Genomic DNA, 13,828 nt, shown 5'->3' with positions numbered 1-13,828 from the left:
ACTTTTACCGCTTGTTCGTAAGCTAGTTAGAGTCAAACTAGAGTCACCGAGTTATGCTCTCTAGACCTAGGAGGAGCTCAACTATGATGTGCATATATGCTTGTAATCTTAAGTGTTTGGATAAAGGACCAACTATGTTTCTATTGTATCACTCCGAGGGATGTAATATTTGTGGATTGGTACTTCGAAACTGTTGTGTCAACGACTTGCGTACTACATCATGTAGTGGTATGTTGGGTCACCGCAAGAGTTATAACCAAGTAAAGAGGATCATCGGTAAATCCCCCAAACCAATATAAAACATGGATATAACATTATATAAACTTATAATATATGGGAATATGCATCAATAAACTACAAAGTCTATGTATGCATTTTACATGCATGGGTCCATCAAACTTAACAAGGTCAAGTTTGACGGAAGGGATAAATCAATATGAAACACATTTCTTCTACAGAGGCTGACCTCGGAGACCGACCAGCTTGTATCTCCCATCGATTTTAACAAAGTAAAGTTATACACTCGGGTTCGAAAGTAAAAAATTTAAGTATCCATAAATCACATGTAAAAAATAATCAAGATAGGAAACATTTTTGTAAAGAGAGGTTGGCATCGGGGACCCATCAGCCAAATCCTTAAACGGCTTCATCGAGCAAGGTCAACTAGGTCTAAACATAGGGTGCTACCGTGAAAAGTCAACTATCACTGGCCCACAAGCTTCAGAACACTCATGGGGTGCTGATTTGGGTTGACTACACACACAGAATCAAAAAAACGACATCAAGCACACACCGCCCGACAATCTACCACATTTTTCCAAATATGTGATGGTAGAGGGCCTCCAAAATGAGAAAAATTGAGATCTACCACCGTCGTCGGGCAAGTTCGTCACCCGTAACAACTTTTCCGCTAGTGTAAAAATGGAGTATTCAAACATAGGCAAAAAATGCCATGCATGTCTTACATGACTCTCTTCTCTATTTCATGTTACGTCGGAATAACATTAGGTTTCACTGGTCTTTCTTTCCGACTCCTCCACCATGAGATTACCATTGCCACTCGAAATCACCCAAAATATAGTTGAACCACACCATGGTGTTTACTAACCTTAAGAAACATTATGCAATTATAACTCCCGCGCTCTGATTTTTTATGGCACATATGGATGGCAGTCATGAGCGCTAATGCTTGATATTACACCTGTACAATTGCATTTGAAGTTGCATAAACGTGACCCCACACTTAGGCTTAAGGTATTGATGTCTTGATGTACCATGCGAGTCATGATTGATATGCAAACTATGAGCACACGATTGTGTGTTATGCTGAATAACCAAAAAAACACATACACGAAGGGACAAAGGTACAAGGCAAGCAAACAAATCTTACTATTGGTTTGTTAAATGGACATTATCAATTTCATGATTTATTTTTTATTTCATGAAGTGAATCAAGCATTTATTCTTGGATTGTTGTCCATGTAGAGAACAACATTATCACTAGGTTATGCCACAAAATAAAGATGTTCCAAGGCCGAGTTGCAAAACTAACAAGTTCAGTGAGTATGTTGATACATACAACTAACCAGTTAAACAAATCCTAAGTAAATCATTGATCATACATACAAATCATATCGCGATCCGATACCACTCACATTCCATTTTATTCACATGTTTCTAAAGACACAAACAAACGTAGCATTAAAATATCAAAAAGTCAATACCACATGAAAACTATTGATTTTTGTAAATTTCATTATTCGATCGCTAGATATGAGCATGATACAAATTTTAGATAACGGGGGTTCATGTAATACCAAATATAGTACATATAGTCTAACTTCTTCGTAATCATGTGACCTGATTTTATGAGCCTACGAAAGATTTTTTGTGATCCAACTTATGATACCTCCTCCTTACACAATGCAGTTTCATATAAGTTTGTTTTCAAAAGTTAAACGATATAAAGTCAGCGGGCGACCAGTTAGCTGCATGCCAAATCGGCTTGGGAGCCAGAGTCGCCGGTCTAATCACCAGTCTGTCTGGTGGCTGGTGCGTGCATCGACTAACCATCAGAATGCTGCACAGGGGCTTGTTCAAACCGCTAGTTTCTCCTTGGACTATATATACCGCTTTGTTCCTCCTGGAGGAGGTTAGTTCAACCATTCATTTCATATCCTTGTGCTCTATCTCTCTCTTATTCCATTGTCTAAACGTAAATTCTTGAGGATCTCCTATTCTACCCTACTAAATCCAAATCACGTAGGTAGAAAAGCAAGAGAAGGCCCCGATCTATAATTCCAACAAGACAAACATCATCCCCCCTTGAGTTTATCGAGCAAGCTTGTTGCTCCTGGGTTTGTGGGAAACCCTAGGCGGCTAGGGTCACCCAGAAGCATCTGGTTTTGAGGATTTGCTCCGAGAAGAAATTTGTGATCGTTTGGATACTACTTTAAAGTCTACCACAAGTGAGTGATCTATTCCTTCGTCAGATAGACTCTAGAGAAGAAGGTGAGCCTTCGTGGCATCGGAAAGTTCTTCGTGGGATGTCACGCATCTCCAATGTGACGTACCTTCCTCCCAAGGAAGAGAACACATGAATACATCTTCGTCTCTATGTGCTTCGTTTTTTTAATCGATCACTTTACTTGTGTTATTCACCTTTTTGACAACCTTCATGTTTGAAGTACATTGTATCATTATCTAGGTTGCCTCACCTAGTTTGCATTACGAGCACTTACATTTCTTGCTAACGATTGCAACATAATTTTAGAAAATTGTAGAACCTATTCACCCCACCCTCTAGGTTACCATCTTTATAATTTCATACTTCACAATCGAAATCGAAAAATCGACATCAAGTACGCACCAGCCAACAATCCACCATGCACTTTTATTTAAATCCATGACAGCAGAGGGCCTCCAAAATGAGGGGAAAAAGTATTGCGATCAACCACTATCGCCGGGCAAGTTCGTCACATGTGCAACAAATTTTTTAGTAGTGTAAAAATGACATATTCAAAGATGGGCAAAAATGCCATGTATGTCTTACATGACTCTCTCTCTCATATGCTTCATGCTAGGTGGGACTAACATTAGGTTTCACTCTTCTTTCTTTCGGACTCCTCCACCATGAGCTCACCATTGCCGCTCGAAATTACCCAAAATATAGTTGGACCACACAAAGATGTTTACTAACCTTAAAAGATATTGTGCAATATAACTCCTACTCTCTGATTTTTATGGCATATATGCATGCCAACCATGAGCGCCTATGCTTGGCACTTACACCTCTACAAAATGCATTTGAATTTCCCTAAAGGTGACCCACTTAGGCTTAGGGGATCGATGTCTTCGTGTACCATGCGAGCGATAATTAATGCACAAACTATGAACACACGATTATATGTTTATGCTGAATAACCAAAGCACACATACAAGAAGGGATAAATTTACAAGGCAAGCAAAAAGGAGTTAAGCAGACCCACGTGAAGTAAATCAAGAATTTGTTCATGGATCTTTGTCCATTTAGAAGAACGAAATTATCACCAATTCCATAAAATAGCAATGTCCATGTTGAGAGGCAAAGTTGCAAAAACAATAGTAAGTTTATGTTGACACATACAACTAACCGGTTACATGACTGCCATGTAAATCATCATACATAAAATCGTGTTGGTGCGTCTTGGTACCACTGAAAGTTCATTTAATACACATGATTCTAGAGGACAGAGAAGCATGCATACCACCAGAACAACAAATTTGAATCCTACATGATTTTATTTTGTAAATTTCGTGAAGGGAATTGAGCATTTATTGTGGGATTTTGTTGTCCATGTAGAGAACAACATTATCACTAGCTAGTGCCATAGAATAACGATGTTCGGAGGTAGAGTTGCAAAACTAGTAAGTTTGAGAATGTTGATACGTACAACTAATCGTCCACACAAATCATAAGGAAAATCATTGATCATACATACAAATCATGTTGCGATCCGACACCACCCAAAGTCCATTTACTACACATGTTTCTAAAGTCACAAACAAAATGTAGCATTAAAATAACGAAAAGACAATACCGCATGAAAACTACTGCTTTTTGTAAATTTAATTATCCGAACGCTAGATATGAACATGATACAAAATCTAAAGAGAGCGGGGGTTCATGCGTAAGACCAAATATAGTCCATATAGCTAGCCTAGCTTATTGGTAATCAAATGACCTGATTTTATGAAAGGGGCCGATGAAAGATTTCGATCCAACTTATGATATACTCCCTCCTCACACAATGTAGTTGCATATAAGTTTTTTTTAAAAAGTTATCAAACGATATGAAGTTTGACCAAGTTTTATTTAGAAAATTATATACTCCCTCCACCAAAAATAGGTGTCTCAAGTTTATCTAGACACGGATGTATCTCTAGCTAAAATGCATCTAGATACATCCGTATTTAGGCAAAAGCGAGACACCTATTTTTAGACGGAGGGGGGTATATCTACAACACCAAATGTATGCCATAAAAAAAATAAAAATGATGATGTATCTAGAAGTTCATACTCTTTTTCCACATACTTGGTTAAATTTTTCGTTATCTGAATCTAAAATTATACACACTTCATCGAATTCCATGAGAATTTATACAAAAACGAAAAAAATCATCATTCTGAAAAGGCCTGAAAACGCATTCAACTTGGCGTAGACCAATAATGAAGGCGGATCTGGCGCCGCACTGTCCACTCCCGAAAGTAGGGACCCAGACCCCCACGCCGTACAACCAGTTACCCGAACCGAGTACTAGTCCATGACAAGTGGGCCACGCTCTTTCCGGTCCCCACACGTCATCGGCTCCCACCCGAGCGGCACAGAGCAGTCCCCTGGAAGAGGAGTACTTCCGTTTCTGACACAGACACGCCCACCCACCTCCCCGTCGCACCGCCGCCGCGACGGCGCCCCCGCCCTACAAATACACCGACCACCGCCGCCACTTCTCCGATCCCGATGCCCCAGCCCCGAATCCCCAAACACTTCCCTAGTACTCCAAGCCTCTGACCTCTGACCCCCGGCAGCGGGCAGCCAAACCCCGCCCTAGGGTTTGGGTTCGGGGCCGGATCGATCCGGCCACCCACGGTTCTCCCAATGGGGGATCGGGACGAGGAGGAGGAGCTGCAGATGGCGCTGCGCATGAGCCTGCACGGCTCGCCGCCCGCGCAGCCCGACCCCAAGCGCAGCAAGCCGCCGTCTTTGCCCGCCGGGGGGGAGTCGCCGGAGGCCGCCGCGCGACGCAAGCAGCGCGACCTCATGGCCGCCGCCGCCGAGAAGCGCCTCCGCTCCCTCCCCTCGCCCCAGCCCGCCGCCCTCGTCTCGCCGTCGCCCCCGACCGTGGCCCCGGAGGCCGCCAAGGTGGAGCCGGAACTAGCCGCTGTGCCTATGGCTATGGAGGACGTGAAGGAGGCGGGGATGGCGGTGGAGGTGGAGACGGAAGGGGAGGAGTTGCCCCCGGACGTGGCCGAGAAGCTCTGGGTCATGGTCTTCGGGATCGGGGTTTCCAAGGCTGTGCTGGCGCAGTGGACCAATCAGGGTATCAGGTGAGACTCTTTTTGCGCGCTCCTGTTACAATTACATTCATATATGTTCACTTCCGACCGTCGATTGATGTCTCATGGAGCGGATATGGTTTAGAGAATTGAAAATCTGGCACTATCCATGCCATGTTTGGTTCCGACCCCGGCTAGTAGCGTTTGGGATATGATATGGGATGAACAACACATATCTGCTATCTGGGGTTTTATAACTGCATGGATAATTTGATCCTAGGGTATCCAAGAAAGTTGCGCTCGATAGGTTAATTTTGTATTGTCTTTGAATCTAGCTTCTGCGTACGTAGTACTCCAGTGCCTTCTACATCAATCACCTGATTGAACCACAAGCGGAAGCGATACACTTTCGAGTCAAACTTCCTTGTTCAACTGCCATATAGTTGCAATTTGAAAATCTTATGATTGATTGATCTTTATATTACCACATATATAGTTTATGTTGTGACTCACTGTTCGTTCGATTAGTAGCCCTGTGACCAATACGACATGTATTCGTATTCCAAACCCTACACTGTCCGTGTCCGACTCCGACTCGGACAAAAATGGTTTAGCACAAGATGCCTTTCGGTGAGTTGGTAGCTTTCCTTGTATTTGGGCTATCAATAACTTCCTATTCTGATGATGTTGGTCTGTCACATGAGCGCTCTTATTTACAGTTCAGAAAGGCATGATGATGGACATCTAAGTTGAAAATTATCTTTATGAGATTGTCGGTTTTTGTGTCCCTGAATACTCAAGGATTTTGGGTGTCACTCTAGGGTTTAGTGCTCCGTGAAGACGAGCTGTTGTGAATGCATACATAAATTGTATAGCGTAATTGTTTCTGCTGGCATATGATTCAAAGAGATCCTACGTGGGTATGTTTAGCTGTGAGGATAAAATCAAGGTAGGAGACTAATAGAACGAGGCCCCGTGGTTACTCAGATATAAATGAAAATTCGCCATAACAATATGGAAATCAGAACTGTGCTGGTGATTAATAAATACACCATGAATAACAAAATATGAGGGATATGAATGAAAAATCGCCATAACAATATGGAAATCAGAACTGTGTTGGTGATTAATAAATACGCCATGAATAGCAAAATATGAGGCACACCATTTTTCTAGTGATGTTTTCAATTCCTTGCCATTTACTTATTGCTCTTTCTCTTCTGAATTAATGACATAACAAGGTTAGCATCTCTCCGTTATCTAGGACAATTATGAGAATCCGTATATATATACTGTTGCAGGTCCAGTTACAGCAATGAAAATTGATTGCCTTGGTCGTGTTCTGTAGTGAACTATACAAACCCTAACCCTTACTGTAATGAAAATTAATTACACGAGCTGTCATTACTAGTAGATTTTCGCATAGAGCAGATTATATTGATCTGGTGGAAGCATATTGAACTATTGAAGTTGGATGTTAGAACGATAATACCGTGGTTCATTTTCTTTTACCCTTCCTGCTTCTGCCGGGGTCTGGAAACTGATTTTGAGCGGTTACTAGTGGGGGGTTATAATGGTTTAATCTGTTTGTGTGGACATATAAGGATTCACTCTTAAGATTTAATGTAGGTAACAAAGTAAGACAAAAAAGGAGGGATCAACAAGATTGAAGTAGTACAAGCGTAGAAAGATAAGACTCTACAAGAAAACCACAAATAGATAAGAGGGGGAAAACATTTAGTAAAGGGACTCTTTCAAGAAGCCAAGCAAGTGTATGGAGGCTCAAGTATTTTGGGTGAAACACATCCCTTCAGGAGCCCCAGATGTGAAATGAGCATTTTTTTTCTGTCTAAGATTCCTAGGATTGACTTGATCGCTTGATCGTTTTTTTGTTCCTCTGAATCCATATTGGCTTCCATGTCTTCAGTCTTCACTGTCCACTGTTAAAGGGGACCTTTTGGTTTGGATAAGTTTCTTTGCATCTGACATGCACATAAGATTAAGTATGCCTTTGTTAGAATGGTGCTTCCTGGGAGTTAAAAATGTGACAACTGCGTGCCAGTGAGATGCAGAGTCATTTCATAAACCCTGCGTAGGAAACAAAAGACATTGTGTGGATTAATTTGAATTATGACTCTGGTTGCTGGCAGGCTCTAGCTATGAAATAGGAAACTTTCCAGGTTCTTTGAGGCAATCAACATGCATTTGCATGCTTGTGCCATCAAACTAAATCTATATACTTCTGAAATAACATGTCTCTGATCATATCATATCTCATATATTCATATCATTACCTTGTGTAACTCAAATGAATGCAATACATAATTTCCCCTGTCTTAATTATTGTCAAAATGGATTCAGGTTTAGCTCTGATGCAGAAACAACTATGGGACTGGTACAGCATGAAGGCGGTCCCTGTGGTGTCTTAGCTACAGTACAGGTACATCTTCCTCGCTTTATCTAAATGTGACTGTCGAATGTTGTTTTTGGCCTCGTTAGTAGTGCCTGTAGAAGTTCTGCATATTTCCTTTCCTATAGCCCAGCTCAATACTTTTCAGCCTGATTTTACTTCGCGTCTTTAATTTTTTCTGCTGCCATAAGTTGCTACATGTATTCTCTATTCTGAAAACAATTTCATTTCTGCAACTAAGCGGACTTCCAGTTTGCCAACTGGAAGCGACAATAACCGGGTCATTTCAGTTGTAGTGAGTGAACATTTTCAACAGTATGAACCATACAACTTGACACAACCCAGGCATACTGTCTAGCAATCCTGATAATATGATGAAAACACAATATCTTGGATAAATGAATGTTGGAACAGACATATCTAAGTAAGAGATAGGCTGGTGCATTCTGCTGTTACTTTAAATTTTATACCAAAAAGCTTTTAAAGCTGAATAGCTCTACCAATCAACCTTTCTCTGTGAGCTCACGTTGATATGATTTTAAATCCTATTTCCTATTTTGTTACATTAATTTGTCCTGATGAACAAACCCTAACTTTGATGATCACAAGCCTGGATAGACTTATCTTCACAAGAGATATGTAGTACCGTTGGAGAATTTTGCTGTCACAAGTCTAACTATTTCTTTTCGTAGCTACTGTGCAGTTGTTTATGCTCTCAGCAAGCTCATCATTTCTGATAAAAGTTTCTTTATGATCTGTTTTGCAGGCATATGTCCTTAAATATCTTTTGTTTTTCTCTGATAATTTGGGTAACCCAGAGGTCAGTGATCCATCATATGCTTCGGGACAAAGACGTTTTTATCAGAGTTCTTTTGCTGCAAGGGATGATTTCTCTTCTCTAACTGAGGATGGAAAGACGAGGTAGTTTCTTTTGTTCATTAACAACTATGCTGACGTTAGTGTTGTCTTGTGGCCATTTATCTGTTCAATAATTCATCCAAATCACTGTTTATCATTGTGAAAATAGGAAAATAGCAGCTTACATGAGAGATAAACAATCTGAATTTCAGCCTGTGATCATTCTTAATTAGTATTTTATTCATGTGTTTGTGACAGATTGCTTGATGTACCAACCAAAACATTGCGTTTCATTGAACTATTAGAAATTCTTGCCATTTGTTTATTAAAACAACATCAGTTATCTAGACATTTATTAGTTAGAGAATCTAAATGCTTCTACATCTATTAATCACCCATCATTACCAGTTTAGACTAGATATTGGATATTATATACAATACGCAGAATATACAGGCCTATACTTTCTTAATATTCAAATGACTGTTAATTCTTTAATTTGTTTGTTAGAGCATTGGTTCATGCTATGGTGGAAATTCTATTTTTATGTGGAGCTGGGAAAAAAGCTGCTGTGGCATTGATTGGAGGTGTCAATCGTGGGGTAAGTGGACATGATAACACTAAGGTGCTTATAAGTCAAGTCTTTGAGATGCTCCGAAATTGATTATACTTCCATGTATAAATGCCGATAATTCTCTTACGGAAATTACTGCAGGAAATCGATGCTGCTTTGGAAGGCCTTTCTGTTGAATCAGCAATGGATATCCAAAAAGTTCTTAGAATAAGTACTTTTACCTCAAGGAAGGATGCTTTCCACTTGCTTCTGGCAAACATTCGTCTGTTTGAAAGTCGACTGGGAGCCATGCTATTTCTTATCTCTTCTCTACTCTCGCGGGGATTGGTATGTCTTTGTCCATATTAAGTTCTGTACGTTTTGTGCATTATGCTAATTTTATTTCGCATGATTAAATACCTAGCATATCGGTGTACTTGAACTTCATTTTTTAATTCAGGAATGTATCCAAGCAGACAGGGATGATCCAAGCCAACCATTGGTGACAGCTCCATTTGGGCACGCTTCTCAGGTACATAGTATTTTCATATAGTCCAGTATTTAGCACATCAGGCTTACTGTATCACCCTGCTCTTTAGTACCACACTGCCAGTTTAACTGGAGTTACACCTGCATATAAACGCTGTTTTGGGCCGATCTGTAGCACTTTCGGGTTAACCCTTTTACATGAAGTAAGGACAAAAGTGGGAGTGGGGTGTCTGCTCCATCATGAGCTGGAACTGGGCTGTTAGCTTCTTTGGGCTACACTACAGAGTTGTTACCCTTTCCGTAGCAGTTCACATTGTGCTTACTATTGCAGTATAGTGCTGAATTCACTTGGACACTATAATTTTGAAAAGGCATTTATTATTGTTAGTAGTAGTAATATATAATAATTAATATTATACATTAGGTCAAGCCATATGTAACCGGTGTGGTCTTCTGCAGGAAATTGTGAACTTATTGCTTTGTGGAGAGGCTGTCCCAAATGTATTTGATGGCAAGATGGACCTTGGCGGCGGCATGTCCCTGAAAGGCATACCGAATAATGTTGAAGTTGGTTTCCTCACCCTTCTGGAATCACTAAATCTGTGCAAGGTTGGTCAGTACCTAAAATGCCCGAAATGGCCTATATGGGTGGTTGGAAGTGAAAGTCACTACACTGTCCTTTTTGCCCTAAATCCCAACGTCCAAGAGGAGAATGAGCTGGAAGAGCGGGAATCCAAAATTAGGAGGGCATTTGATGCACAAGATCAAAGTGGAGGTGGAGGCTTTATTAGTGTCGAGGGATTCCAACAAGTTCTCAGGGACACTGACATAAATTTTCCTTCTGATAAGCTTGAGGATCTATGTAATCCGGGCATTATAGTATGGAGTGAATTCTGGCAGGCACTTCTACAGTTGGATAAAAGGTCTGGAGGCATGAAGGATCCAACTGGCCTGATGGGCAAGAAGCAATTCACTATCTACCACTTCAATGGAATTGCCAAGTCTGTGCTGAATGGGAATGCAAACATAGGAGGCTCGACCCCAATACAAAGACCTAGGATATGCAAGTTAAATGTCAGCGTCCCACCTAGGTGGACTCAGGATGAGTATCTAGCTGATGTTGTAAGCTCTTCGACCAGCGGTAGCAAGGATGATAGTGTTCTTTCTCTTGCTCCGCCATTTCAGACTTGCCAGCATGCACCATTAGTAGACTGCATAAGAACTCGATGGCCACGAGCAGTTTGCAGCTGGGTTGGAGATGTGCCAAGTATTGTCTGATGCTTGGAGCCTTCTGCCACTCGTTCCAGCCATGTCACTTGTTCGACTGATCTTGAAGATGGCCCTGCTTAGCATACTACTCGAGCTCCCAGAGTGTTGACTGTGCCATGCAAAATTTTGGAAGGCGCTGCTGGTGTTGTAATTGTTTAGTCTGATGAATATATGTTTTTCTTCTCCTTGGACATGAACCTTTTTATCGCGTGATTTTATCAGGGACATGATTATTCTTTTTTCTTTCAATTGACACTAGATGTATACTCCATTTATGGATATGCTGTTAAATCTTAAGGTACATTCTTTCTTGTACACAGATGATTTTGTTGTAGTTCATGTTGTATCCGACACAGGGCTGAGTGACTAGTTCATTTTAAATCCAACAGAGCTGTAACGTTTTATGATGCTTTTTTTACTTGTCAAACTTTTGGCCTGTTACTTTTTGAGATCTAGCTTCTTATCTCAGTTGAACATGTAGGTGTAGTTAACCTTTGAAAGTTCTTAATCTGAACTGTCGTTTGTCTTACAAGACTCACTGTGCCGCATTTTCTTTTCAACATGATATTTTTGCAGGAAGACTACTTTTTTGTTGCAAATGTGCTCCCTCTAAATTTATTGCAGCAAAAAAGTGAGGGAAAACACAACACTTGGTTATGAGAGGAAGCATATGGCGGATCTACTGATATTGTTGTAGCTTTTCATTTTTTTTTGTTCTCAAAGCTTCAAAATTAGAAGAAAATTGTTTGTTTTTGACTGAATTTATATGCCTTATATTTAAGAATAGAGAGCGAGTAAGAAACACTTAAATTCTGTAAAAGTATTGACAATGTCAATATTATAATGTATGCAGACTTGTCAATATTATAATGTACTAGATTTAGATGTGCGCCTTGGCGCACGACCCCGTGAGACTCATGTATAGATATGAAAATGATACTAATCTTTTTAGAATTTACAAAATTAGCAAATCATAGTAAAATTACAAACATTTATATAAACTCAGGAAAATATAGTATAGCAACTTATAGTTATTGATCCTGCTGAGAGCCTAAGAGCAAATAAAGCAAGGAAGTGACGCCAAAATCAGCGTCGACATAAACAGTGCGTTATCGCATCATGGTATTTCAAAGTGACGACACAAAGGAAATGTAAATCTAATTAGACTTATATCAACACCACTGAAAATGGAAAGATAAATTAACCAATAGTCAATATGATGATAGAACAAAGAAAATGTAAATCTAATTAGGGATTGCATCACTTAGGGTGAACACCACCGCAAATAAAAAGATAAATTAACAAAATAAAAGAAACGAAAAAAAGTTGAAGATTAACTCAAGTTCAATACAATAAAGATGCACTCATGTACCTTGGTGTTACATTTAATAGAAGTAATCCTTCCTCATCTTCTCCAAATGTTTTTTACATGCATGTTTAAGCCTAACTCCTAGATCTTCTAAGTTAGAAAGTAGATTGTTCCAATAGTCTTGGTAGGAAAAGCCTGCTTTTTTCCTTTCTCCCTCTCGAGAGCTCCTCCACCTCTTTTGAGAGTTAACCGCCACCCCCGTGTTCATAAATGATTGTGCCACCGGGATCCTCTAGACCCACCCTTTAAAAAAAAGATTGTTCAAATTGCGTTGACGTGTTTTCGTTCACCAGAACAGTTACGATACAGATATTGAACACTTTTCCATGGAATGAAAACATATGTCTCACAACAACAAAAACCATCCCCTAGCAAGCTTTTTCTTGTACTCGTGATCTTGTTCACGCAACAAGCACTTAGGGCTTCTCCAACGGGGCGACGTATTTCGGTTCGTTTGCATCAGTCCAAATGGTCGAAGTCGACCACGCGTCCGTTTGCGTCGGGTTGCCGCCAAGGGCACGACACATTTTTTTGATTTTGACTTTTTTCAACATAAAACATAATTTAAATAGTGAATAAAGGAAAATAAAAAAATATAAACTAAAAGGCGCATGTAACGCCTGCGCCTACTCCTCCTCCTCGTCGTCGAGCACAATGAACTCCGGTATCTGGCTACCGGTGGAACATACGCCGGTGCCGCCAGCGGTGGGGGTGGAGCAGCCCACGGGTTGAACGCATGTGCCACCGGCTGTGGATGTGGAGGTGGATCAGCCCATGGATTGAACACCGGTGGTGGAGGTGGAGCAGCCCACGGGCTGAACCATGAAGGTGGAGGTGGCGGTTGCGGGGCCGAGTTCTGCAGCGCCCGTTGTAGGGCCTCTTCCTCCGTGAGGTCCGGCGACATGATGTCGGTGGCGAACCGGGGCAGCGGTGGCTGCACCGGTTGGTCCACCTGCGACACGAGGAGACCGAGCTTCTCGATCTCCTCGTCGGTTATCGCCGGCGGGAGGTCGAACTGGCGGTCCTCCGCCTTGGCCGCCTGCCATTCGTGGAAGATGCATGCGAAAAGGTCATCTGACTCGTCCTTGTCTTCCTCGTTGTGGTAGGCCAGCGCGGCGGCTGCAGTGTTCGACGACGAGGCGGCGATGGCCTTTTTGGTGTCGCTGTCGGACGCCTCGGAGTCGTGCTTCTTCATCCCCATGGCGGTGAGGCTGTGTGCGGTGGTAGGGTGGGAGCGGAGGTGTCGGTAGGGTGGGAGCGGAGGTGTCGGTGGTGTGGGCGATGGCAGGTCCGCATAACGTCCACCAACATATCCGAGGCGCAAATATGTATCGCGTTTGCGTCTT

At 41.4% G+C, this 13,828-nt stretch overlaps 1 protein-coding gene across 2 annotated transcripts; it reads left to right on the top strand.

Annotated features, from left to right (window-relative positions):
- Nucleotides 1-4,898: 4,898 nt before the first annotated feature.
- On the top strand, nt 4,899-11,520 carry LOC127334813 (uncharacterized). Of its 2 annotated transcripts, none has more exons than XM_051361346.2 (7): nt 4,899-5,587; nt 7,898-7,976; nt 8,713-8,867; nt 9,313-9,427; nt 9,518-9,703; nt 9,816-9,887; nt 10,304-11,520. In XM_051361346.2, exons 1-7 carry the CDS (start codon nt 5,139-5,141, stop codon nt 11,120-11,122), a joined length of 1,875 nt encoding a protein of 624 aa, XP_051217306.1. In that variant the 5' UTR covers nt 4,899-5,138; the 3' UTR covers nt 11,123-11,520. The 2 variants fall into 2 exon arrangements, with proteins under 2 accessions (XP_051217306.1, XP_051217307.1); XM_051361347.2 differs by having other exon boundaries at nt 4,900-5,587; nt 9,313-9,403.
- Nucleotides 11,521-13,828: the final 2,308 nt, after the last annotated feature.

This window comes from Lolium perenne, chromosome 2, assembly GCF_019359855.2.
Source record: "Lolium perenne isolate Kyuss_39 chromosome 2, Kyuss_2.0, whole genome shotgun sequence".
Taxonomy (NCBI): domain Eukaryota; kingdom Viridiplantae; phylum Streptophyta; class Magnoliopsida; order Poales; family Poaceae; genus Lolium; species Lolium perenne.
Note: the sequence above shows the minus strand (reverse complement) of the source record. Positions and strands in the feature narration are given on the sequence as shown.